The 27,423-nt window shown below is 44.7% G+C and overlaps 1 protein-coding gene across 8 annotated transcripts in view; it reads left to right on the top strand.

Annotated features, from left to right (window-relative positions):
- The window catches only part of SH3KBP1 (SH3 domain containing kinase binding protein 1), a 1,542,178-nt gene that overhangs the window by 410,037 nt on the left and 1,104,718 nt on the right, over positions 1 to 27,423 (top strand). For all 8 annotated transcript variants that reach the window (XR_013599915.1, XR_013599916.1, XM_078657888.1 and 5 more), the window contains one exon: positions 9,491 to 9,648. Coding sequence is in view for 6 of the 8 variants with exons in the window: in XM_078657888.1 (XP_078514014.1) it covers positions 9,491 to 9,648 (158 nt within the window). In the remaining 2 variants the exon portion in view is untranslated. The remainder of the gene's footprint in view (positions 1 to 9,490; positions 9,649 to 27,423) is intronic.

Raw genomic sequence — 27,423 nt, 5'->3', positions numbered from 1 at the left:
GGGAGAGCGAGCATCCCTGCCTCGTCCCCCTACGTACCGGGTAGTCAGAGGATATCACAGAACCCAGTTTCACCCTGGCCGTCGCAAGAGAGTAGAGAACCCTCGTCCAGCGCCTAAATTGTGCACCCAAGCCGAATTTCTCCAGTACCTTATCAAGGTACTCCCATTCCAAGCTATCGAAAGCGCTCTCGATGTCTACCGACAGCATCGCTGGCCACTGGTCTGGCTCCAATTGGCTCTCCAGCACTCGAACCAGGCGGCGGATATTAATTGAGGTGTTCCTAGTAGGAATGAACCCGGCTTGGTCTGTGTGGATCAATGTGGTCATGTGTGGCAATAGTCTGGTAGCTAGGATGCAACTTAAAATTTTGTAGTCCACTGTCAACATGGACAGCGGTCTATATGAGGTGACATCAGTAGCCTCCTTACCAGGTTTCAACAGCGGTACCACCACCGCCTCCCTCATCGATGAAGGTAGGCGCCCCAGCTTCAAAGCCTCAGAGTATACCTCTAGCAACCTGGGTGCCAAAACATCGATATATTTCGCATAAAATTCGACCGGTAGGCCATCAACCCCCGGTGTCTTGTTCCTAGCCATCTGCTTGATGGCCATTCTAATCTCCGCTAGCGTTATAGCACCACCCAATTCCTTCGCTCTGTCCTCGTCCAGCACAGGAAGTCTAACGCCTATCAGATAGGTCTCAATAGCAGACGCTCCGACATTTAGTTGGCTCCGATATACATTTTTATAGTAATTCAGGAAGCGCGACAGGACTGCGGCCTGCGAGTGGACCACTTCTCCAGTCAGCTCCCGTATACTCATGATCGAGCTCCCCCTAGGTTCCGGGTTCGCGAGTCTCGCCAGCAGCGTACCCACCTTGTCCCCCTCCGCATGCACCTTGGTAATATACAACTTGTAGTCATAACTCCTCAGTCGTTCTGTCTCTTTCGCGACCAGTTCCCTAGCTTCCTGCAGCCGAATCTGCAAGTCCGGTCGCTCTGGCCTTTGTTGTTCTAAGTCTCTCAGTACATCATCTGCCTTCCCCACATCAGCCAAGACCGTTGCCCGTTCACTCGGAAACCTACCAATACATAGGCCCCTCACTACCACCTTCAGGGCATCCCACTCCACGGATCTAGCAGTTGCCGTGTTCCCATTTTCTTCAAAGTAATGCTCAATACCCTGACGAACAGTATCACTGAACACCCAGTGTATCAGGCCGCAACTTCCATGTGGGTACGGCTGATCGCACTCGCTGCCATTGAACAGAAATCAACAAAGAATTATGGTCTGATTTAGTTCTAGTCAGATATTCCGTGTGCGCCGTCATGGCAGCTATCGGTCCACTACACAGTATAGAATCTATTCGCACATGCAGAGCATGTATTGCTGAGAAAAAGGAATAGTCCCTGATGTCCGGGTGGTGCTCCCTCCATACCTCAATAAGGCCCCATCTCTCTTGCCAGTCCTTCCTATGCTTGGCTAGTCTGCGCACCGGGGAGTCGGCCAGTGGTGGGTGTGATCTCTCCAGTGACACATCTGTAATGGAGTTAAAGTCCCCCCCCAGTACTATAGGCCCTGCCAGGAAGTGAGCCAGCGAACGCGTCAACCCATCAAAAAAGCGGGCCTGGTCCATGTTGAGGGCATACACACTGCATAAAACCACATCACGGCCATACAACCGCCCCTCCACCGCTACAAATCTACCTTCAGGGTCTACTAGATGGTTCGTGGCCTGAAAAGGGACTCCCGCTCTCACCCAGATCAACACTCCTCTGGCAAATGCCGAATAGGTCGTGCCAAACACCTGGCCATGCCACCGCCTCTGCAGTGCGTTACATTCCTGTTTGGTGAGATGAGTTTCCTGCAGCAACGTAATTTGAATGCCACGCCTCACCAAATATGCATGTACCTTGCAACGCCTCGACATGGTTCGAATATCCCATCCGCTGTTTGGGGGGTGATCGATGGTCCTCCAGCGCTGTCCACATCCGAGAGGTCCACTCCAGACTTTCCTCCTTCATCTTCAGTTTCCGAGCCCACCGACTGCCCCTCTCGCTGCAAGCCCGTTATCACTGCCGTCGCCACCAGTGCCCCTTTTCTATCTGCTGCTATTTGGCCATCTTGCATCATCTTCTTGAGTCTGTTGCGCTTGCGGATGCGTTGCGATTTACGCACCTGGAGTGGCCTCTGCCGTCCACGGTCCCCTCCACCTCTGCGGTCCGTACCAGCCCTGTATGATTCAAGCCAAGTCCATGTTTCATCAGGAGTCTGGAAGAAGTGAGTCGTTCCATCCATAATCACCCGTAACTTGGCTGGGAAGAGCAAAGAATATTGTATACCCTCATCCCTCAGTTCCTTTTTTACTGCCAGATACGAGGCCCTGCGTTTTTAAACCTCCTGAGTGTAGTCCGGAAAGATTGTGACCGCACTGTTATCCACCTGAAAAGGCCCTGCCGGTCGTGCTCTCTGTATCAACAGGTCTCTGTCCTTAAAATGTAACACTTTGATCACCACTGGTCGAGGCGGACGGCCCGGTTGAGGCGGCCGTGCCGGAACCCTATGTGCCCGTTCCAAGGAGAAAAAGGGGGATAGGCCTTCTGGTGCCACTACTGTTTTGAACCAGTTCTCCATGTAAGCGACTGCATCATCCCCTTCAGAATTTTCGGGCAGGCCTACTACCCGTACGTTATTCCTCCGATTACGGCTTTCGGAATCTTCCGCCCTTTTTTCCAGCGTCGCCAAGCGGTCTAGTATATCATTCAGCTTATGCTCCGCCGTCACTACCGCAGGCTTGAGTTCCTGAAGTAGTTGTTCATTGTCTTTCACTCTATCCGCCAGCTTTGAGTGATCCGCCCTCAAAAGACCCAAACCTGCTGCAACCTGCACGATGTCTTGATGGAGGGAGTCCTTGGTCGCCTTCATGGCGTCTAGTATCCCATCTAGACGCCTGTTCAGTCTCTGCTCCTGCGTCGTTCCCTCTGGGTCGTTTTGAGCCCCTTGGTCAGATTCCAACCCTTTTACCGGAGCTTGCCCCTGCTTCAGCGTCATCTCTTGGCTGGTCGTGGCCATCCTGCTCATCGCGCCCCCCACCTCTTTCTTAGGTGTGTGCAGACCGCCTGATCCCCAGTGCGCGCCAGGTCGATACCCCTCCAGTTGGCTCCCGCGACAGCCTTGGTCTCCTTTCTGCCCGCGTGCACCAGCTCAGGGTTCTGCTTTGCATGTGAGCCTTGGCCGTTCCTGCCGCTCCGCCATCGGTAGGGCGATCACCGTTCACCTTTCAGGCTTTCAATAGCGACGTGGTGCAGATCAGCCTCTCCTCTTATCACTCACCCCCCTGCGGTAGATCTGTGCGCTACGCTACAGCGCTATAACTGCAGCCGAGATCCGGTCGGTGGGCATCACGGTCCTCCAGGCTTGCTTAACCCAGGACTCCTCCACTGTGTCCAACAGATCAGTTGCCTATTCCGGTGGTTCAGCTATCTCCTCTAGAAGTGCCTCACCTCTCTCAGAGGGAGTCAGTAGTTCACAGCTCTCCGCACTCCGGTGTTCTCCTTATATATGCTATCTCCATGTAGCAAGAAACGGCAGCCAGTTGGGACCCTGGTTACTGGTAGGGCAAAGACTGCAGTGTTGGTCAGGCGTGACAGGACCAGTGATTCGGGACTCGCTGCCGCCCAGGGAGCTGCTCGGTGCGGCACTGCGAGGTCGCCTTCCTATTATGTTCTTCCCAGGTCCTGCCACGCCATGTTGAGGGGCTACCCCACACCGCTAGTTGCACCCTCGGGTGTCCGCCCGTGTTGTGGCACGAACCAGGCCGGAACTTCAGCGCCCCGCTTGCAATCACCCGCGATCCATCGTTGTTCACAGGGGCGGAGTCCCGATGTGGGGTCTGTAACCGACTGTGTCTCTCGAGCAGCGGTACCAAGTGCCCATACGCTCGTATACTCACGAGGTCGGCGCCGCTTCGCAGGCCAGCTCCTCGGCAACAATGGCCGGATTCTCCTCAGCTGCAGTTGCTACGGGCTGCAAGCAGGGATCGGGGTCGTCCCCTTGCGGCCGCCATCTTAGGTAACAGATGCCGCATATGTGTTCCCGATCCTGGGATGCCGCCGGGGGTTCCAATTCACGCTATCCTCCACTGACAGCTGCTCCGCGATAAGATCTCCGCTCCGCCTGCCCCTCGAACTTCTTTCCTCGCCGTTTCCCGCTTCCACGGCGCTCCGCTCCTTTCAGTTTATACTCCCCGGGTCGGGGCCACCGACATCTTATTGCCGGTCCGCGGCCTCGCCAACCCTGAGAGCGACACTTCACACGCCGCCGGGCCCCCCGTGTCGCCGATAAGAGCTCCTTTACTGCCCCCGGTGCTCTGACCAGAGCGCCTGCACCGAAAACGGCTCTGAGGCAAGATTTAGCAGGAGAAATTGCGGGATCGGACGTGGAGCTACAGGCTCACGCCGCCATCCTCATCGGCGTCCAAGCCACGCCCCCTATATTTGTTATTTCTTATAGCTATAATTTGAAGCCTGTCACATTAGAAGCAGCTCTTGTTTGATCCTTCTTCAATGTTTCTTTTCTATTAAATCCATGACAATTACACATATTTTAAGTATATTCACAATACAATAAGTATATTTTATTGTTCTGTATATTTTTTTTTACTATATATGCCATTAATGTATAGCTGTTGTGTTGTCTTTTTTTGACTTTGGAAAACCAATAACATATTTTGAGCTTGAGAAAGAGCCGGAAGTCATTGCTCTTCTGCACAGATTAATTGTTCACACACACCTGCATCCTCTTTTGGGTTCTTTCTGGTCCTTGATCCAGGGAAGCAGTTTGCCTTGTACAGACTAAAGTCATTCAAATGATTGGCTGTTATTTGTTTGCCAGCTGGGTCTGTGTTGGGCTTCTGACCTTGTGGTAAAGACGTGCCAACCAGGGCACCCGCGCCTGCGTGCACTCTACTTACTGTTGACGAATGCGCCCCAGAGGGCACAGCTGTGTGCGTCAGTACGGAGAGCTTGGCGAGCCAGTCACGGGGCTCGAAGCTGGACTTGTCTATTTTACTGTTCAGTGCCTTTCTATTTTCGGAAATCCTATTAAAAAGAACTAAACACGGGAAAAGATACAAGATTGTAGGCACAGCCGATGATTTTGTCCCCCTCACAATTTTATTTTTCTTTGGAAGTGTGATTGCCTCTTTATGACTCTTAATCACCGAGCACATTAATTTCAGGCTTGCTTATCGCTTCTCGGCTGGATTTGCTTTCCGACTGGAAGTGCCTCATTAGCCAGCGCGCCGAGTGGACGGATAGCTTTTGGCCGTGGAAGAGGCCTTGTGACGCAGCCGCTTTTGATTTGAGCCTGTGCGTTTCTAATAAACTAGAGTGTTCTGTCAAGTGTAACTTTCTTTCTCTGTAGCCCGACTTTTGTGTTTCTGCTCTTGCGCGCCGAAATATGAATGAATAGGCAACAAGGAAATTGTTCCAGTGCTCGTTTATTTCAGTTTTTATTGGTACGTCTTCAGCAGTTTCAGTGGAGTACTATAGGAAAAAATTCAGATGATGTATTTTCATCATCTGCTGAGGAGCCTTACAGGAAACATATAGATAGGGATTATTTTGGATGGGACCTCTCTGTCTGTCTGTCTGTCTGTCTGTCTGTCTGTCTGTCTATCTATCTATCTATCTATCTATCTATCTATCTATCTATCTATCTATCTATCTATCTATCTATCTATCTATCTATCTATCTATCTATCTATCTATCTATCTACCCAGTCGCGAACGGCACGACTCCCGCGGGGGCGCAGGGAGGGGGGAATGCAGGGTCGCCCTGGGAGGGGGGGGGGTCAATATCATTAAAAAAAAAGATAATTAAACTTAACTGGCCGGGTCCCGCGTCCCTTGTCTTCTCTGCTCTCCTGCTCTACAGGAACAGGAAGCAGAAGCAGGCAGCCAGGCTCCCTCCCACCCCTAAGCCAATCACAACACTGCTCAAGCAGCGTTGTGATTGGTTGGGACGCCGACCAGCCAGGCTCTAATGGCCTGGCCATTTTCTCCATGTAGGCTACATGCAGCCTACATGGAGAAAAGGCAGAAAGTGCATGACTGGTTTGGGCGGGCCCAGAAAGCCGACCAAATCAGTGATGCTCACCCAGGAGTTGGCACACCACTCCTACCCTCCCCAGCTCTGCTCCTGGAGCAGCCCCGCCCACCCACCCGCCAGCACCCATGCACTTCTGCTTTCTCGTAGTGCGAGAAGCATAAGCATAAAATGATAGTTTTACCATTTAATGTTTCTGCTTCGCGCACTGTGAGAAGCAGTTGGGTGACGCTCCTCTGCCCTAGTGCAGGAGTCGCCCCTGTATCTACCTATGGTGCCATTTTCTTTGCTGTACTACGTGTATGTGGCGCTGTACTGCCGTAATCGCTGCCGGCTTCCTCCATTGCAATGTTGTGGAAAGAAAAACAAGAAAACAAAAGTAGTGCTTCACTGACCTAGTCTGTAAAGGCTATAAATGATGGAGAAGGATGCAGTATAATTAGGAGAACGGGACACTCAAGTGGTAAAGACTCGACGATGACGCTCTCCACCTGATCACGCCAGCAGAGAAAAACATACACTGTGGGCAGTGACCGCGAGGTTGAGGATCTCAAAAATGTTTTTCAGAGACTCTGGCATAAGAGACCCTAGTGATTCATTCCCTCTTTTGATCTGCAGTCTATAAGAACAGGAAACTGGATGAACCTCAGCTTCTTTCTCCCTCTATCGTGATTTGCAGAGTGGCACAGCATTCCTGCCTTCCCTCCTTCTGCCCCCTTATTATTATTTTTGAATTTTTTTCATGAGAGCTTGACAGCTCTCGCTCCTACTGTGTTGCTCACTGCAGCAATCTGTGCACACTTTATTTCTTATTTTAGCATTAAAAAATGACTGTTGGCCACCTTGGAATGAATGTTAAATTAAGAGTATACTTTAGAGTATACTTTAACTAAAATAATTACAGGACGTTCACTGTAAAGGTATGCACGTTCAAGGCCCTGAAGGCAGTCTTGGAATGCTTTTGGCCAATCAGTATGCCAAAGCCTACAAGCGTTGGTAATCCCAATAGGTCGGCACCTGCATATAAAAGGTGCAACGTTTTGGCCTTTCTTCCTGGGTCCTTATTACTTTTGACAGGAGCATGCCTGGTGGTTCCCTTTCTCCCACTCCTGGGTAAGCAGCATTTACTACAACTGCTTTATTTCATGTATGCCAGTGGGTTGTCCCTCCCTCACTTATGGCAGGGCTCTGGATCGCCCACACTGGCTGCCTGTAATGAGTGCATGGCAATAATTTGCTCCTCGGTAGCCCTAGAGTAGTCCCAAAACAGCCGTACTAAGGCTAGGTTTCTCATCTTCTGTGGCTGCCTATAATAGTGAATGACTGTCTGTTGCACCTCAGTCCCTATTGGCTACTCTTCTAAAAAGCTATTGCAATGGTTGTGTCCCTCTGGTGCACTACTGTGGTTGCCGATATACAGTGCATACTTATGGGCCGTTGACTGGCTACTCCTGGGTGGGCTTATAGAGCACTTCCCTGACTGCCTGTATCCAGTACATGCTTTTGAGTGACTCACTGCTGCTCCAGAAGTGATTCCATAGATCTTTTGCGATACCTACTTGAATACATGTGTTGCTCCTCTGTTGCTCCTAGAGATATACTAAACTGGGCCTTTTCACCCCTGCACAGCATTTTAATTAATGTAAAGGGTATGCTTTCTATCTCTCACTCCTCTTCCCTTAGTTGGATTCTTAGGCGCAGTGACCTAGGTCAGTATAAGAGCACCTCTGATCAGTCAATCGCCCCACCAAAACGCTTGCCACATAGACCTCACTGCAGCTCAACACTCTCCCGGCCAAACACTCTCAATGGCGTAACGGGATATCTATCTGCTAATGCCCTTTGGCACCTTGCCAGGGGTATGAGGCGCTGTGTAAATGGAATTACAATACAATATAATACTTTGAAGATCATTTCCTGACTCCACTACCCCCATATTCCTCTGACTCTCATATGATGCACAATCCAATATCTCACCGGATGCCCTGAACTGTGTATGATAGTTTTGGTTGTAGATTGTATAATAATGCACAAATAATGGGCATAATAGAGTCCAGCTTATATAGGGTAAATGGAAAAGATACTGGCTGAGGCCAATATTTAGCCCAGGTAGCTAGGGGTGTGAGGCATGCATCCTAGTGCCATCTATTGGCAACCAAAAAGCCCAGGGGTATTGTTATTTTAAATCAAGAGTGTGGAACAGGTCTTGGCGGGCTGGATCCATACTAGATTTGAAGGACAGGACATTGTTGCAGGGAAACTGAGATAAAGTAAAAGACAAGACTCCTCTTGGCACAGCAAATACAAGTTTTACTGTTGCGGCAGGGAGAGTAGCTATCTCCACACAGATAAACAGCTGGTCTCCATCTGCTGCTTTACAGGCAGCCACGTATATGGCAACATGAACAATGCTTATTACAAAAGGTCAAATAATAAGTTACTTAACAGTTACATATTGGTTGCAGAAAATAACTCGTCCTCTGTATTCTTCAATCATGTTTTGAATTTACTGGGACAACAGAATAGTGCTGGTGCTGAGACCATAAATTCCTTCAAGCTTACAAACAGAGGTTTTCCCTTTGTAACCCACCAACACTGGTAAGCCCAAAAGGTAGTATTATTGCACATGCACTTTATTAAATTGTGTCTGGTATTCACATACCTAGAAATTAACATGGTTTTATCATGCTGTTGGCTGAATCCAAGGTGTTTGACAGTTTTAATTGATTTTATTACAGATTTTATGGTAAACTTCAATGATTGGATTGGTACCTAAACCTTTGATATGTGTAGGTTTGGATTGTATGTATAATTGATATCTGACATGTATAAATTGTATGAGTTTGTATCTTTTATGGTTCCCTTTTTAACCAAATAAATATTATTACTACTACTACAGGTCATGCACTCTATTTTCTAATGAACTCTTCACCTCTTCTTGCATCAGCATGAGATTTGAGCCTACACTGCTCTTTCACCAAGTATAATTTTATAACGCTTTCTACTGTTGTCCGCTGTAGCTTAATTTCTTCACATTTCATTTCCTCATCAACAACATTCAGATAAGCTAAAGCTACTACAAAAAAATATAAATGTAAATCATTTATGCACTGGTTTCCTGAAAATATGGCAGGGGACTGGCCCTCTTGGTCTTACACTGGACCTTTAAATTAAGGCTAGTAAACTATTTCCTGTGTTTTCTTCAATATCATTTTAGTTTTTCTAAGTCTTCTGGTAAAATACTGTGGACCACATCACTGATTTGAGAGCTCAGCACACACTGGTCCTGGTGATGATACTTGAACTTTGCTGCTGTTCTTGTCCCAGTCCAGTATGAAACTTTCTCTAAACAAGATGTGCTTGTTTTCTTGTCTCTTCCAGTGGATGCGATAGTGGAGTTTGACTATAAGGCTCAGCACGATGATGAGCTGACAATCACCGGAGGTGACATCATCACCAACATCAAGAAGGAGGATGGGGGCTGGTGGGAAGGCGAGCTGAAGGGCAGGAGAGGTCTGTTCCCGGATAACTTTGTGAGAGTAAGTACATAAACTTTTTTTCTGCTCGTTTGTTGCTCTAGCTGGGTGTACTTGTCCCCTGACTAATTGAACTGAAGGTATTGAAAGATATATGTTATGCATAGCTTGCATTGGAAGCCATTCTGTGAATTACCGGATTGAAATCTGGTTATTCACTACTATGATTACATGAAAACTGTGATGCCAAAAAGGGAAGCATTCACTTGCCCTGCCTTAACTACCTCATTCTCCTTCCAACATGGGTCTCTGCAGACTCATGAGGACAGATGGACTTCAAGGCTGCACTGGCATGGTTCTCAGAGAAAACCTGTCAGTGCAATACTTGTGTTGACCATGGAGAGTATACAGTATGGCTTTGGTAGAGAAGGGGATGAAGACAGAAAGGATGGGTGGGGGTAGGTGGCAGAAGGGTAGGCATTTATTAAATATTCCGGTGGGTAGGCGGAGTATTGAAGAGTGGGTGGTGTGAGTGGCTTGTAGGACACAAGGCATTTTTTTCAGTTTGAAAGGAGGGGGAGATTAAATGCAGATGGTAGTTAGGTGGGTGGTAGGTGGCCAGGTATTATGTGCTTAATATTTGGGAGAGTGAGGGTAACTCTGAGCGTAGTGTGGGATGGTGCAGTACTCCACGTACCTTTTTTAAAATTTGAGGGGTACAGTGGACGGGTGGGCCGAGGGTGGTGGGATGGGTGGCAGGACACCAGATTTATTAAGGGTAGGCAGACGAAGGTTAGACAAGTTGTATGTGGCTGCTTCATATGTCTACTATTCCTGCATATTTTATGTCAGCAAGAGGAAACAGAGAGGCTATACATGACATAAAATTAAAGATGTGTAACCATGAATACCAAGAATGGTTTTCATTGCGGTGTTCTGAGTGACATGGACAACTCAAGCTTTGCTCCTGTTTTCTATTTGATGTTATACAAAAATTCATCGATTAAAAACATCACTGTTATTCATTGTTACCCATCCATACTTCTTTACATTACCTTTCTCAGATCAAAATAATGCTCATGTGTTTTATTTTGAAGTTCAGAAAGGGCCAGGAGCTGGCACTAGCAAAATAATTAGTGTTAAAAAATGTACGCAAGTTTAAGCCACTGGCATTGTTTTTTTAGCGTCAAAATTCCATCCTTATTTGCTTCTAGAATCATTTGGGATTCATTTAGAAATGTCTAAAGACCATTATCTAAGAAAACAAAATGTAGGTGCCAGTACTGATACAGAAATTGTTTAACAATTAAACACAACACCCGAAAAAGGAATTCAAGGCTGGATGCTGATTAGTAGCTTTTATTATTTAGTTCCAAAGAACAACTATATTTTAGAAAAACATATTCAAAAAAATAAGCAATATTACATGCTAAATAGAAAAATTAGGGGTAAGGGGAGCTTTCATCATATCAAGCATGTCACAAGCATACAACATTCAACCATTCAGGAACAACAAAAGTTTTAAACAAGTGCAATATATTACAGTGGTTAATATGTTTGTGATAGACAAACAAACACAGCAAGGCTGGAGACGGCCACGGTCTGCAAAATATTTTTTAAAGAATATTACTAGAGAAATATATACAGAAGTACATTCATCACACCAATTGTGGTATTCTTAGTTTTTTTTATAGTTTTAAAGAAAAAAGTTAACAGAGTAATGTACAACACTGGTGAAAAGCAACAGAGCGGTTCAAACGAGCTTATCACCCATGCAGACTCAAAGGTGGCTAGGGCCCTAGCCACCTTTGAGTCTGCATGGGTGATAAGCTCGTTTGAACCGCTCTGTTGCTTTTCACCAGTGTTGTACATTACTCTGTTAACTTTTTTCTTTAAAACTATAAAAAAAACTAAGAATACCACAATTGGTGTGATGAATGTACTTCTGTATATATTTCTCTAGTAATATTCTTTAAAAAATATTTTGCAGACCGTGGCCGTCTCCAGCCTTGCTGTGTTTGTTTGTCTATCACAAACATATTAACCACTGTAATATATTGCACTTGTTTAAAACTTTTGTTGTTCCTGAATGGTTGAATGTTGTATGCTTGTGACATGCTTGATATGATGAAAGCTCCCCTTACCCCTAATTTTTCTATTTAGCATGTAATATTGCTTATTTTTTTGAATATGTTTTTCTAAAATATAGTTGTTCTTTGGAACTAAATAATAAAAGCTACTAATCAGCATCCAGCCTTGAATTCCTTTTTCGGGTGTTGTGTTTAATTGTTAAACAATTTCTGTATCAGTACTGGCACCTACATTTTGTTTTCTTAGATACCGGCTCAGCCATACTGATTAGAGCCATCCCTTTTCTGTTTTTTGGTAAAGACCATTATAGCAATTTATTTTTAGTACTTGCTGCTTTAAGTTGATGTGAAGAAGGATAAAAATGTATGACTTTCAATGACTTTTGCAATTTTATTTGCTGTACTTGTTTAATAAATGTCTGCCTTATCTGTATAATCGTGGTCACAGTGGTTATGAGAATGTCTGACTTCTGTCCTTTTTAGGTCTCGCCTGAGACAGCTCTTGCCAGCAATGTTGTATTCAACAAGGAGTTGTAGTCCACCCATAGTTTACCATTCGTCAACTACATTGTCACTTTTATTTGCTGCTTCCTAATTGACCAGTGCATGCCGGCTTCACTTCCTGTTCTTTCATGTGGAACATAGACCAAGTACTGATTGATTTCTTTATAGCTACCCTCCCGCTGGTAGCGCATATATTGAAGTATTTTTTCTCCTTCCCACCTCATTGCTTGTTGCCTCTGTCCCTTTTGCTCCCTCGCTTACATTTTTTTCCTAAAGCACGCCGTAAGAGTGCACGTTTTATCCAGCTGTCCCCGTTGTATGCTTCTTTACTGCCACCATGTCACTCTTAAGCAGTGTGCTTCTGTGCAAGCTCCACACTTCACGTTACTGTCTAGCTCACATTTATGTTTTTTCCCTCCTGCTCCATCCCTCTTGCTCCACTGCTTGTTCCTTTTCCTGGAGCATTCTTTGAAAGTGCATTTCATCCAGCCGTACCCCGTGTATGCTCCTCAACCCCCACTTGCCATTCTTAAGTATGTTGTGCTCCTTTTCACGTTACTCTCTAACCTGTACTTTTGTTCCGCGAAACCTGCACTTGTATTACTCTATTCTGCGCTCTTCTTTTTCTGGTTTTTTTTTTATAATTGGTGCGAAATCTGGCCTAGTGCAATGGAGCGATTTGTGGGAGCACTGGTTACATCAGGGAGAGATTAAGTGATGTGCCCAGGATCACAGGATGTTGAGCTGACCCAGGACTGGAGCATGGTTCCCCAGCTCCAGAGTCGGCAGCCGTAGCTGCACCACCATGTCCTTCAGTCACTCCTCTGCTTTTACAGCTTCACCAGATCAGTGAAATGTCTCTTGAATGGATGTGCGAAACTCACGCCGTACACACATTCAATACACAAGTGTCTTCATTTGGCAAAGAAGGGCATAACGGCACACCTTATAATATCCCTCTATTAACCGGCTTTATGTGTGTTAGAAAGGCTTCTGCTGCAATAAAAAAAGATATTCTCTGTGAAAGCGTTCCCCTGCTTCTTGGTGTTAGGTTTGTTTGGCATCTATCTAATCCTGGGCTTTACATGGGCTGTGTCCTGCCGGTGCTCAGCACAGCTAGTTCTAACAAGCATTTGCAATGCAATAGGTCTCGCATTTACGCAAGTTTAAGCTATTGGCTTTGTAAATAACAACGCCTTTTATTTAGGTTCTAAAAACGGAAACAGAAACAAAAGGCATTGTCATTTGCAATGTCAATAGCTCATACTCACGTAAATGCGAGACCTATTGCATTGCAAATGCTTGTTATTTGTGTAGTTCTTTCAGCATACCCTAAACATCGGCCTTGATAACTCCTGAAGATCTCCACCTATCACGTTCTCTTCCTATGTGTGTTCTGCTGTATAGCTAGCCCTCTTCACATAGACCTGACCACCATATTTGGTAAGAAATTTATGAAACACGCTGTAAAACTAACATTTTCTTTTCTGATGAACGGCTGTGGTTATGAGTGATATGTAGGTGAAAGGGCAAGAGGCCACCAACATCTTTTCAGTAGCACTTCATGTTACCTGAAAAATAATCCTTCTATTTTTTGTCATTGGTCAACACATGATTTGTGCGATCGCTTAAAGCAGCAGGTTTTTAGGTAAAAGCCCCTTCTTAAGCAGCAAAAATAAAAAAAGTATGATTCATGCAGATGCCATGTACCCACTTTATCTGGCTAAAAATATTTCCTTTGTGTGCTGCTCTCTGCAAACAAGTCCCAAAAGCTCTGAGCTGAAAAGCGCAGCTCACCCTGGAAAACGAAATGAATGTTAGGCTTTCCCTATCCAGCCATACAGAAAACAAAACAATACGATCCAGGTATGTGCTATATATGGATTATTAGCATTTTATTCATACATTGTACTGGACATTCAATTTTGTAAATATCAGTTTTATGAAACAACTTTATTGACATAAATTGTAAACTTTAAAGTAAGAATTCAGCCGAGTGGCTAAGTTTGTATAAAAGATAAATGAAAATTAGTCACACAGTAGTAAGGGGAAGCAAGTATGCCAAACTGTTCATTTCGACAACAAATATAGTGTGTTTGAAACTCGAAAAATATTGATAGATTACGTTTCTAAACTAGAACTAAAAGGCAACAGATTAAATGTGTGTCTACACAAATAAAATTATTTTCAACAGCAGTACAGAAATATTTTTCGTATGCATCTCAGAATGTAATGAAGAGACAGTATAGGGCATTGCAAACAATAAAGCCCATTCTCAGAAAAATCAGTGCTATGCCTCCGAATTGAAAATATTTCAGCAGTGCCTTTAGATGTTATACACAGACGCAGCACTCTGTGTCACGGGTGCAATGGGGGCATTGAGCGTGCGAAATTGAAATCTGAGATCGAACGCGCGAAAGCTGAGATCCCAGAGAAGAGACACCATCGCGTGCACATCTGCTGTCTGGGCGCGTGTGTGCGCAGGAGTACACATCTCCTGTCCCCATTCGGACACAAAACCCACAACAATAAAACTCGCCAAGGCGAGTAGCGCATGAGCTGCGTTGCTAGGTGAGACCTAAAAAGCAAGTGTTGATACCGGGCTCTCCATTTTTTTCCCTTCTCCCTTGGTGAATAAAATACATTTTTACTCTGCAGCAGAACCACGCTTCACTTCCTTTGAAGTAACTTCAAAGAGGCTCGTTATAGTTCTTTCAGTCTTATTATTTGAGAACTGAAGCATTCAATATGACATACAACAAATCTATAGTTGTTGCTTATTTATCTTATGCAACTAACAATCATTGACAAAGCCAATAGCCCTGGCTAGTTGTAGGTATAATGTTACATGTTGTATTATATATCTGGGTGTCATGAGGGAAGCAGCAAAATACCAGTCGGGCGGCATGCTTTGGTAAGCAGAGATTTTCAATGTATGTGTTTTTAAGCCACTCCCTTAATTACATCAGCCTTTGAGAGACTCCCCAATTTTTTCATCCCACTTAAATCCTTGATCTAATCTAACCCTTAAAACATATTACACACGCTTTCGTCCAGGGCTGGTTTGAGATGAGAAGTGTGTGTGTGTAAGTGTGTGTGTAAGTGTGTTTGTGTAAGTGTGTTTGTGTATGTGTGTGTGTGTGTGTGTGTGTGTGTGTGTGTAAATATATGTATAAAATAGGAAGGGGAGGCAGATGGCCCCAGAACAGCCTGAATGGATTGGTGCAGCCAGTAAGAGGGAATTTGTTACCGCTCTTGCAAAAGTAAATGCTGTTCCTCGTCTGCACATGTATTTAGTGATATAATTGGATTTGCAGACACTTATAACTCAAAACAGCGCCGGTTTATATATAAATTCAGTCTTTCGAATATGATGACTCGCTTGCATGTTTTGTAAGCTAATACCAAGTGTGATGTATGGGGAATTAAGTATTACACAATACTTACTGGCTACGGAAGGGAAACATAGGAAAGGGGCACAGGCACAGTAATTGCTTACCTCTTGCGGACCTTTGATGCCCCTGGAACAGCCACACGCATATAATGCTTTATAATCACACAGAGGATGACATTGGTCGCAAAGTTGTGATTTTCTTGCAATTCTAGAAGGGAAACGGCCACTACAACGCAGCCGTTTCCATGAAAACCTTAACCACGCATGCATTACAACGCATGCGTGGTTACAACGAAAGCCTTTACCACGCACATGTTTACTACGAGGTACGTAGTAAAGGCATGTGTGGTAAAGGGTACAATTAAAAAAGGGGGGGGTTGGGTGTGGGCTCCCCCCCCAAAAAAAACCTACCCTGAAGTCGAGATGTGCAGGAAATCGGCGTTGTATAAGAGGAAACGGAAAGAAACTTCCGCTTCATCTTTACGACGTATGACGTCACCACGGAAAAATACGTGGAGAAGGATAAGCGTGGAAATACCATTCCGTTGTAACGCATGCGTGGTAAAGGCATGCGTTACAACGGAGTTCGTTGTAAGAACATACAACCATTCTAGAAGAACTCGCCTCCTCTCGTATAATTGCTCGGTATGGTTTATCCGCAATGTTAGAAAGGCCTTCACACCCCTTGCCTTTTCTGTTTTCTGCACTGTCAAAGAGCCTGCATAACGTCTCGCAGGCATGATTCACGCAGATGCTGCAGGAGAAAGGCGTGTGAACAGGAAACATGAGGTTTGGAAGAGAGGGTTGTGTATAGAGAAGGCCAATCACTTTCAGTTAGGTCTTTTTCCTGGTGGGGCACAGACACTTTACCTTGTGTTCACCTACACTTGAAAATCCCCCCCCCATGCTTTCTCTAGAGTTGTTTACAAAGTTTGGGGGTTGGGATGCAGCTGAGTGAATAGCAGATAAAGTTATTTGCCATTATGACCAAAAATGTGTCTATATCTTCAATTCTTGCAAACCCACGAAAAGAGCAGGCTTTATAGCAGGGTTTCTTTGATTTTTTAAATTTGATCGGGAAAGATGCTTTTGGGTATATGGGCGCCCACCCAATCACAAATGCATGCACACGCGTTCTCTGGGTGAAGACACATAACCTTTTATTGATGGGTACTGAAGTGAGAACGAGACATTTTTGCTGAATGCTGGATTGACAAGTGGTGAGTGATGCATGAAGCAGTTTGTCACATAGAGTTCAGTACTAACATGGTGTCTATTCCCACAAGTCTGGAGTACCGAACTTAGCAGCATGCACTGATGCTTCTTTTAGATTTGCAGTAAGTCAACCAAGGTGATCGTAAAGAGTTTTAAACCTGAATGGAGTGATGTATTTTCTTAGTATATATGTATGAAAGTATAGGTCTTTATACAACGAAGACCTAGCTTGGAAGCTAGGACGGACGGTGTCCTTTCAGAGGAGGGCAGAGATAATGGGTTGCTAAATCAGGATGAGGTGCTCTTCGTGGACCAATTGGGGTTTCGCTATCTCAATGGTGCACTGTAATTAAACTGATAGTTTTGTATATAGTGATTGTTGACAAGTTGATTCTGTATTTGTTTGACCGCTTCTTTCTCGAGTGTCTTCCTATAGAAGAGGTCTATTAGGGAACTTATCCTGTATTGCGTGCTTCGGGAAGATGCCTTTACAAAATAAGCACATGGTATATAGGAGGAGGACAGCTTGATGTGTGGTAATATTTAGGGGAGTGATGATGTCTGGGAGGTTATTGATGGTGTGTGTCTTCAATGTATTGCATATGGGCACCCTGTGATGTGGTATGGGTGGGGTGATGGATGTTTATACGGACTTGTCAATAAGTTTTACAACCTCTGTAAGGTTTAAACGGTGCCATGTACCAATACAATACATCGAAGACCTCACAGGTGCTCCCAGTGCAGATCTACTTTGTGTGCAATGTGTTTGGTGTCACAAAACTGTATTATAATGCTCTGGCATCTTAAGACAGACATATGTGTTAATACATTTATTATAAGATGTCCTATTTGATGTATTAGCAGCTGTGGCCTTACTTATTGAGGGTCCCTTAAAACACCTGAAACCAGTATCACTGCCCAAGAGAAGGCCTCTACTTTAGCAGTTACTTGTTATCTTGTCATAAAGCTCCTCACGCTTGTAATGTGAAGGTGAATGCATGTTTTGTTGATAATTTACAACTTATTAGTAAGGGACCAAGTATCGCATAAACCTATAACTAGGTGATTGCAATGAAAAATTCAATCACACCTTGCCGTGTTCAGTCTTTTTGCAAAGTCCTTTTTTATGTACCGCATTATAGTGAGCATTATGTCAGCTGTTTTTTAAATTCACCCTCACCCCTGCTAAAACCATCCACTCTTATGATTACAATTCTACAGTCATACAAATGACACCAAATTCTCAATTAAACTGCGACCTAAAAGAAAATCCACCGCTATCTTCCATTTTTTTGTAAAAAAATATTTTTTGTCCTCATATTACCAATGTCTGCAAAACCAGGCCTTAGTGTGAGACTTATTCCAACCTCAGGCTGACTGTAATTAGAACTCTGGCCCTGATTATCCACTCCTACCAGTTTCCTGGTTACTAATTTCACGCAGGTGTAATCATAGGACATCTCCTTAAGACGTTACAGTTCCACACCACCTTTGGAAATCGTCCCAGATCCCCCATCTTCCCGCGCTAATGTCCATTTTGCATATGGTCCTGACTGCCTGCAGCCAATCATGCCCCTTGGGGGAGGAGGGGGTTTGTCCATCACTTACAGATTTCTCTCCTGGCTAAAAGCATCAAATAGAACAAAAGGGCTTTCCTAGCTGCCGATAGGGGCTGACTGGAGCGGTCCTCCAACCCCATCAGTACCAGTGTTGAGCTCAGAGTAATACTTCCCTTTCAAGATTCAAACACCTGCAGCTGTCATCTTAGGTGGCTGCCAATGCACAGGAGATCGATGGAATCTGGGAATCTGATTTAAAACTACAGGACGAGGCCCCTAGGAAAAAGGTAGTTGCCGATTGGTATGGACTTACTTAGAGGATAGGAAGCTGAAGGCACCATACTCGATATGGAAAGGAGATATCCAGATGACGGACCCACAACAAATGTGGCAACTTTCTCTAAAAATACTTTATTAGGTGGTCAAACCCGCCAATCTGAAACGGAATAATTTCTTTACAATTAACAGGTTGTACTGGTCACCCAAGAAGTTAGCCAAATTTATATCAGAACCAATTCCAAGATGCAGCAGATGCGGCATGTTAAGAGCCGACGATCTACATATGTTTTTTGAATGCCCAGAATTACAGGTGTACTGGCAGGATGTCGAGAAAGTTGCCAACAATATTTTTGGGCTGAGTATTACTTTGAGCCCACTGCTATCTTCCTTATCTTCGTGTCTACAAAACATTGATTAGTGGATGGCCAGTAACCATCTAAAAAATACTAGTAAGACTGAAGTAATTGTTTTTGGCCCCAGTGTACACCTGTAGAATCATGGTCTCGGCAGACAAATAATCACCCAACAGAAATACACGAAAATCACATTAAATTAAGATGTATCTTTCATCCTCCATCACAACAGTGGTCCAGTTATGGTTTTTCATTTAAAGGCATTGACGCAAATTTCGTGACTTCTACTATTGTTTTGACAGTGGAACCATCTACTTTTTAATACACAAATAGTGTGTGTAACTCAGCCTTAAAAAAAAAATGCCTTATCCTGACCTCAGAAAGTAAATAGACCGTTAGCCACATCTTATTAAATCAGCCTTTCTATTTAAAATGGCTGCCAGTGGGCAACGAGTCAAATTTATAAACCCTGTTGTGTTGCTTGCTGGACCTTCCATGAACAAGTGGAGAAGTGTGGCTCACTGGTTAGAGCGGCAGACTCTGAAGCAGAGATCGGGCCTGGGACCAGGGTTCAAGTCCCGACGCGGCAGGGCCTTAGGCTCAATGTCCGCGGACTCGATAATTCTCGCATCGGCGCCTACTCTAATCATGGGTCCCACGCTGCAACTCTGGGCAATACTTGCTTAATCTCCACAATGGCACCTACAACACTGGGATGCCTGGCTTCACCTTGGGGGTGCCCAGGAGAGGCATCTCACAGGGAGAACCAGGAAGGGTTCCACAGCGTTATACAGCACCGGGACGCCCCGTCTGGGCAGCTGTGCGCTTTACAAAATACACTACATTTACACATTTACATCAAAGCCTGCCTTTCCAGATCCAAAGTTCTTATTACTGTATTCCTGGCCACAGCCTCCGCTGCCCACAGGGTCCTTTGACCTAAGCCCCCCAAAATCAAGAGACACCACTCAGGAAGGCCCACCTTTGTCTTCCTAAGCAACGCGTCAGTGGTCCCACTCACTTCTTACCATAGAAAACCCCTTAATGCACTTTAATGGATTTTTGCATTTTTAGTGGGACCAGCTTCAAGATGACTTTATTGTGTGAACGATGCACTTTAATCATTGTATTCACATATTATATTAACGTATATTTGCAACAGAGCATATTTTGACCTAAAATGAAAATGTAATCTGATGTGTCCCTGTAAAGCTTGCAATGTACCTGTTTTTTGCACTACTCTCCTTGATTCATGTGTCTGGGAATTATGCGATTTATTCCTGCTTTGAATTCTTACCCGATGTTCGATATTGGATTTATGTCCCTCCTTCCATTCTTTGTAAAGTGCACTGATATCCTTCGGGATCTTGTTCGCGCTATATAAAACCTTATCAATGAAAACCAGGAGCGTATTTGAGCACAGACCACTTCAGTAAGGCATGGGTTACATTTATCTGTGGTCTACTTACTTACTTAAATGTCACATCAGAAGAAATCTGCTAAAATAACCAAAGTCTAACTACTGGATAAGCCCTTCCTCCGGTCTGTACTAGCCCTAACCCCTTCACTGCGGCGGCTATTCCGCCGCAGTGCTAAGGGGGCGGGGCGGCCGCGCGGCGGCCGCATGCTGGTGATGGAACCGCTCTGTCACAAGCCGCGGTTGCGCTGTGCTCATGACGTAGCGGTTCCGTCACGGCCCCGCCTGCTCAATGGAACGCTCAGCGCAGGTGCGGAATCCGCGCCGCGCAGGCGTGCCGAGCGGGCCGTGATGGAACCGCTCCGTCATCAGCACAGCGCGACCGCAGCTGATGATGGAGTGGTTCCGTCACCAGCAGGGGAGGGTTTAATAACTACTTGAGATCAGCAACAAAGCATGTTTTTATCTGCTTCCTGCATACAGCCTGTGTCTTCAAGTCCATAGCACTTCAATGTGATGCCCGCAGTGCACTGGCCATGGTGGAGTGCGTCACACAGGATGGTCTGAGAATCTAACAACAAAGTGCCCTGGTGCAGTATTCATGGCCCCGTGAATCATACAGGTACATTAGTTTGGGTCTGAGAGTGAGATAGGCAATAAATAAAAAAATCTTAATGAATGAGACAGCGCTTACATTTTTTTTAATGATGATCCCAAAATACGGAAAAGCATTTTGTCCTCCCGCATAACATATGTAAATGAATTCAGAAATATTTGCCTGCAAGGATCGTTTGTAGTGTCTTTTGTTATGCCATGATTGTTTTATGAATTGGTGGAATGGTATCCAGTAGTTATTTTTCATTCAATTCCTCAGACTCAAGTAATTTTATTGTTTAGGTTAATGTAGTCATTTAACATACACGGAATGTAAAATGACACAACCGTAAAACAAGTCTAAATATTTTAGCAGCACAAAGCCAATTGTACAGGTGCTGGGCCTATAAAATAATCTCAAACTGATTAATTATCGCCGTGCTATCTGTATTGTTATTATCCATGTTCATTAATTAAGAGCTCTAAAATCTGGGCACTTCAATAATTCATACATAATTGATACTAGAAAAGGTATATTTGAATAACTTAGGTGTACAACAGCTGAAGATTAGAAGAAGCAGCAGAGAGAGAACACATGTGCCTCCTTCATAGTTCATGTCATATACGTATTGAAAGAGTTTACATTAATAATTTGACATGTGATTTTACAAAAAGGGCTATGTAAAACTTTCGTGCCCATAATGGACACAGATGATTTTTTTTCAAACGGTGCAGAGATCCTACTGCAGCCAATATTTGTAAATAAGGTAGTTTAAAATGTATGTGTTCTGTAAGTATTTCTACCAATATAGAGTTACAGCTTACCAAGTAAAATTCCTATTCCTGGTTGTTACAAAGCAGACTGCAGGCTGAAGAAGTATGAAGTTAGGTTTATTATAACAGCCCCACACGGGTGGTGTTGCGTGGGTAAGCGGAACATCAGTAATGACAGTTGGTGTCAACGGTATCAGCTGGGAAGGATTGGAATGTGGGGGAACCAATGGGGAAGGGGAGAACACAGAGGAAGTTCACGCGCAGGGGAGGGGAAGGTACCATGCGCTGGGGTGCAGGGGGTGGCATAGGTAAGATACAACACATCTTCCTCTCTTGAGGGTTTTGGCAAACAGTGCCACGGAATGTGGTGGCTATAAACAGGTGGGTACATCAACAGGTGGGTAATTAGTCACAAACAAAATCATCCAAACGTTTAGGTCTACGGATGGTTCTACCAAACCTTCCAGAGGCCGCCGGTAAGTTAGGTGCACATTCGGTGTCCGAATGAGAGTCAAGGTTAGTTCTGCCGAACCTACCTCTGAGTCTGTGACCATCAGACGCAACTTCAGAATCCGAATGAGGGTCATCATGACAACTCCGATTATAAGTCGAAGTGCTGGGATTGACACCTGCAGACCGATCTGTCGATTGACCATCATCAGAGTCAGAGTCAGGTTGGAGATCATGTGTGCTGTTATTTCTAGACATATTATTCTCTTCAACACAAGATCTATCAACATCTACCCACAAATCATTGCTAATGGTAACATGCTGCTGTTGATCGTGGGCCTTGCCACTAGGATGATAATTCGCCAGTCTGCTCATGTGCCAGACTTTTCCATCACTGAGTCTTGCCGCATTGTTAAACAATTCGTCAATGTGAAGTGGGGCGGTGAATCTGCTTTCTCCTTTCTTTACTTTTTTTTTCCAAACAAACTTTCACAAGGTCGCCAACCTTGAATGTATGATCTTTTGCGCTGTGTCTCGAATCATACCATTCCTTGTAGTATTTCTGTGCATTAACGATGTTATTCCTTATGTTTTCTGGTGACCATTCAATTTGTTTGGATTCAGACATCCAGCCCAGATCAATGCTCAAAGGCTGTCTGCTTCTCATGAGAATAAACGGTGCTGTGCGTGTGCTTGCACAAGGAGCAATCCTGAATGCCCAGATAAGTTTGTATATTTCCTCTTCCCAGTTTAAGTTTGCATTTCTGGATAGTTGTATGTGTCCCTTCAAGACACGGTTGAAACGTTCAGTGAGGCCATTTCCTTCCGGATGATAAATTGAAGTGGTGTGATGGGCGATACAGTTCCTAGCAAGGAATGACTTGAATGCCTCAGAACAGAATTGCGGGCCATTATCGGTGAGCACCGATTTAGGTAAACCTTCACTTAGAAAGAGTTTGTCCAAGAAGTCTATAAATTTAGAGCTGTCAATTTCCTCAACAATCTTAATTTCCGGCCACTTGGAGAAATGATCTATTGCCACCAGGATGTACTTGATTTCTCCATTATGTCCTTCGATGGGCCCTACAATGTCCAAGCCCAATTTCTCCCATGCCATTTGCGGGGGTTGAATCGGAGAGAGACTGACTTTTGAAGTTTTGAGAGTTTTGTCTGAGTCACAGCATTCCACACAGTTCCTGACCTGGACCTCAATTTGCTTGTCAATACCCGGCCACCAATAACTTGCCCTGACTCGCTGCTTAGTTTTGGTGATGCCAAGGTGGCCAACGTGACACAAACTTAGGATCTTGTCTCTGAGCGTGGCAGGGGCTATGGCTTTACCCATTCTGTACAACACGCCGTTTTCCAAACTGAGTTCATTCCTTGTTTCCCAGTATGCCTTGACATTGTCATGTAGGTTGCGCTTATCAGGCCATGCGGAGTTGACGAATTGGCATACCATTTGCAGAGTAGAGTCGCGCGACATGTGTTGACCCCATTCTTCCGCTGATATTCCATCCAGGTCAGTGTTGAAGAGCAGAGCTACCTTCTCCTCGTCTTCTTGAGTGACCATGCTTTCCGTGTGAGGCAGAGGTAGTCTGCTGAGGAAATCCACGATTTTGTTTTTCACTCCTGGCCAATATTCCGCCGAGTAGTTGTAATCCAACAACTTGATTGACATTTTGCTGAGTCTTGGTGACGCATTTTGCAGACCAGAGGCAGATAGTATCTTGATTAATGGTTTGTGGTCTGTGCGAAGATGGATTTTGTATCCCCACACATATGCTCTGAAGTAATTGAGCGCCCATGAACAAGCCAGCATTTCGCGCTCAATGACAGAGTACTTTTCCTCCGCAGAGGTGAGCGACCTGGAGGCAAAGGCTACAACCCATTCTTGGTTAGATGAGTCCTTCTGTGCTAGCACAGCTCCAATACCTTTGTTGCTTGCATCTGTAGTTGGGTAGATATCTGCTTTGGGGTCAAAACCTTTGAGGAAAGGCGCTTCGCTGATTTCCTTTTTGATGGTAACAAAGGTGTTCTGACAGTCAGGTGACCAGACGAATTTGGTTTTGTTTTTCAGTAATTGTCTTATACTGTAGGTTTTTTCAGAGAAATTCCTTATAAATTTGGAGTAATACTCCGTCAAGCCGAGAAAGGCCCTTACATCTTCTTTGCTTGAGGGACATGGGGCATTGAGGATTGCGTCCACTAAACCTTGTTTGGGTTTAATTCCTTCTCGGCTGATGGTGTGCCCAAGGTACACCACTTTGTCTTGTGAGATTTTACATTTGTCTAACTCTACTGTTAACCCATGCATTTTCAATTTGCAAAATACTTGTCTAAGGCGTGTGTCATGTTCCGATTGGTTGCTGCCCATGACCAGGATATCATCCTGGAAAAACCTGATGCCATCAACACCTTCCAGAATGGATGTCATGACCCTTTGGAAAAGTGCTGCGGCAGAGGCCAAACCAAATGGTACCCTGGTAAACCGATAGCAACCAAAGGGTGTGATAAAGGTTGTGAATCTTTTACTGTCCGCATGCAGAGGGATTTGGTGATATGCGGATTTCAAGTCAATTATGGAAAATACACACATATCATTGGTGGCACTGAACATTTCACATATACGTGGTAGAGGATATTGATCAACAATAATGTTCTTATTGAGGTCCCTGAGATCGATGCAGAGTCTGATTTTCCCGTTGGGACGTTTCACAACTACCAAGGGGGAAACCCACTCTGCCGATTCCACCACTTCTATAATGCCATCCTTGAAAAGTCTGTTTAGTTCAGTTTGAACATCACTTCTCACTGACACTGGTAGATGTCTTACCTTGTGAATGCAAGGAACAGCAGAGTCCTTGAGTTCAATTTTGTGTTTGAAACTGTTAAGAAGACCAACTTTACCTGAGAACACTTCGGGGAAGTCTTTTTGTATTGTCAATTTACAGGAATCATTTATGGACAAAACGGGATCATCACTATTGGGATCAAGCATGATGCCTAGATCAGCCTGGTCACTCCAGCCAAGGACAGAGGGGCCTTTTTTTGCAACATAAAGTCGGCAAAATGCTCTCCGGTTTTTAAATTCAAATTCCAGATCACGTGTTCCTAGGAATTCTATATTGTTTCCTGTGTAGCTTCTAGCAATAACCGTAGGTTTTTCAAGAGTTGAGCCAATTTTATCCGTGAATTGCTTCCAAACATTTTCGTTGATAATCGTGAAGGGAGACCCAGAGTCTGCCATCAGGTTGACTGTCACACCTCCCAAATTGACATCACACATGGGTTTTTTCTTCTTTGTTGGCGTGAGTTCTAACACGTCATATTCAATTGAGAAAACATAACTAACACTGTCGGAGTCAGAATACTCCGAATCCTCTTCAGTGGAAACACACTCTTCATGAATTTGTCGTACCTGTCTGCTTTGTTTGTACAATTTTCTGTTGCAAACCTTAGCGATGTGACCAGTCATTCCGCATGACAAGCATTTTTGATGTAAAGCTGGACACCTTCTTGAGTCAGCTAGATGGGTTGGGGACCCACAGCGATAACATTTAAGTTCAGGAAAATCATTGTCCCTTGTATTACTGCGTCTATCACTGCTATGCTTCGAACTGCTTGGTTCACTTCTTTTGTGATAATCATGACTCATTTCTTTTTTGTTTCCTTTCTGTTTGAGTTTGCTTGCATTGGAGGACTTTATAGCTTTAATTTCTGCTGGTTCATCCATAACTGCTTTGGCACATCTGCCTGTAAGTTCAGCTTTCTTGACAAGGGCAACAACCTCCTTCAAAGAAGCCTCGCCATTGACCCAAAGTTTGTCCTGAATATTGGGGTTGCTCGCGTGCATAATTATTTGATCACGCACAAACTCTTCTTGCAGTGCTCCAAATCTGCAGGTTAAGGCCAAGTTGTTCAAGGCAGCAACGTAATCCTCAACGCTTTCATCTTTTCCTTGCTTCCTTCTTGAGAATTTGTACCGATCAACAGCAACGCACACAATTGGCGAGAAGTGATCGTCCAGATCATCTAAGGCATGTTGGTAAACATCATCACCTGTCCTTACTTTCTTCTCTATGTTATTGTAGGTCTTAAGTCCACCTGGACCCAAACAGTACAAAAGTACTTTTTTCTTCTTTACAGCAGTGAAATCATCATCCTCAACAGTCTCAATGTAATTAACAAAATACTCTTTCCACTCTTTCCAAGGCATGCAAGGTGCACCTTTGAGAGGTAGAAACGCCTGAGGTTGCAAAAGATTCAAGGAACTGAGAGCACACATGACGGTAAATGAATTGTTGGCTTAAGATTCACACTGCGAGGATTCCAATGTGGTTGAAAATGTCACTTTATACACTTTTAATTGTGAAATGTTAACAGCTGTCGCCTTCAATAAATAAGAATAGGCTTTAGTAAGTGCTTGCTCAGTTATTTGTGACCTTGTTTGTCTCTTATAAATACATTTCGCTATGTCAAAAGAATGCAGAGCTTAGGCCAGGCTCGAACACTGAATTGAAGAAAAACAAACGATCAATTTCACTTGAAGTATTTTTTTTTCCAAAATGGCTCCCAGCGCTGCGTTTCAGTGACGTCACGCGTCACCAGGCATGCGCAGATGAGTAGAATCACAGGCGCGAAAACAGCTGACAGGAATTTCCTTTTCGAATGCGCAAGGCAAGCGCATACGCCACTGACAGGAATTGAAGTGCGCTGTGACAACCGCAGCCAGGGAAGGGCGCCGGGCACGCTCAGAGGACACACGTGAAGGGAAATCCCACAAGTACCGCAGCGGTCCTACCTCCGTGTGGCGCAGCAGCCGGTCGTTGCGAGATGCTCAAATCTCGGATGAAGACACACGGCCACATTACCATCGACAGCCATGCGGTCCACGTCTTCGTCCGCCTACGAAGAGAGGGTACCGGAATTCCCAAGGTATGAAGAATGGTTCCGATGAAACGATCGATAACCGGTCACAGCAAGGTTATTGTCCATCAGCTGTACCACGGTGTGAGGCTGTAGTTCCGCTGGTAACCTCGTCGCCACTGTTACAAAGCAGACTGCAGGCTGAAGAAGTATGAAGTTAGGTTTATTATAACAGCCCCACACCGGTGGTGTTGCGTGGGTAAGCGGAACATCAGTAATGACAGTTGGTGTCAACGGTATCAGCTGGGAAGGATTGGAATGTGGGGGAACCAATGGGGAA

Source organism: Lissotriton helveticus, chromosome 8 (genome assembly GCF_964261635.1).
Source record: "Lissotriton helveticus chromosome 8, aLisHel1.1, whole genome shotgun sequence".
Taxonomy (NCBI): domain Eukaryota; kingdom Metazoa; phylum Chordata; class Amphibia; order Caudata; family Salamandridae; genus Lissotriton; species Lissotriton helveticus.
This window is presented reverse-complemented; position numbering and strand designations above follow the sequence as displayed.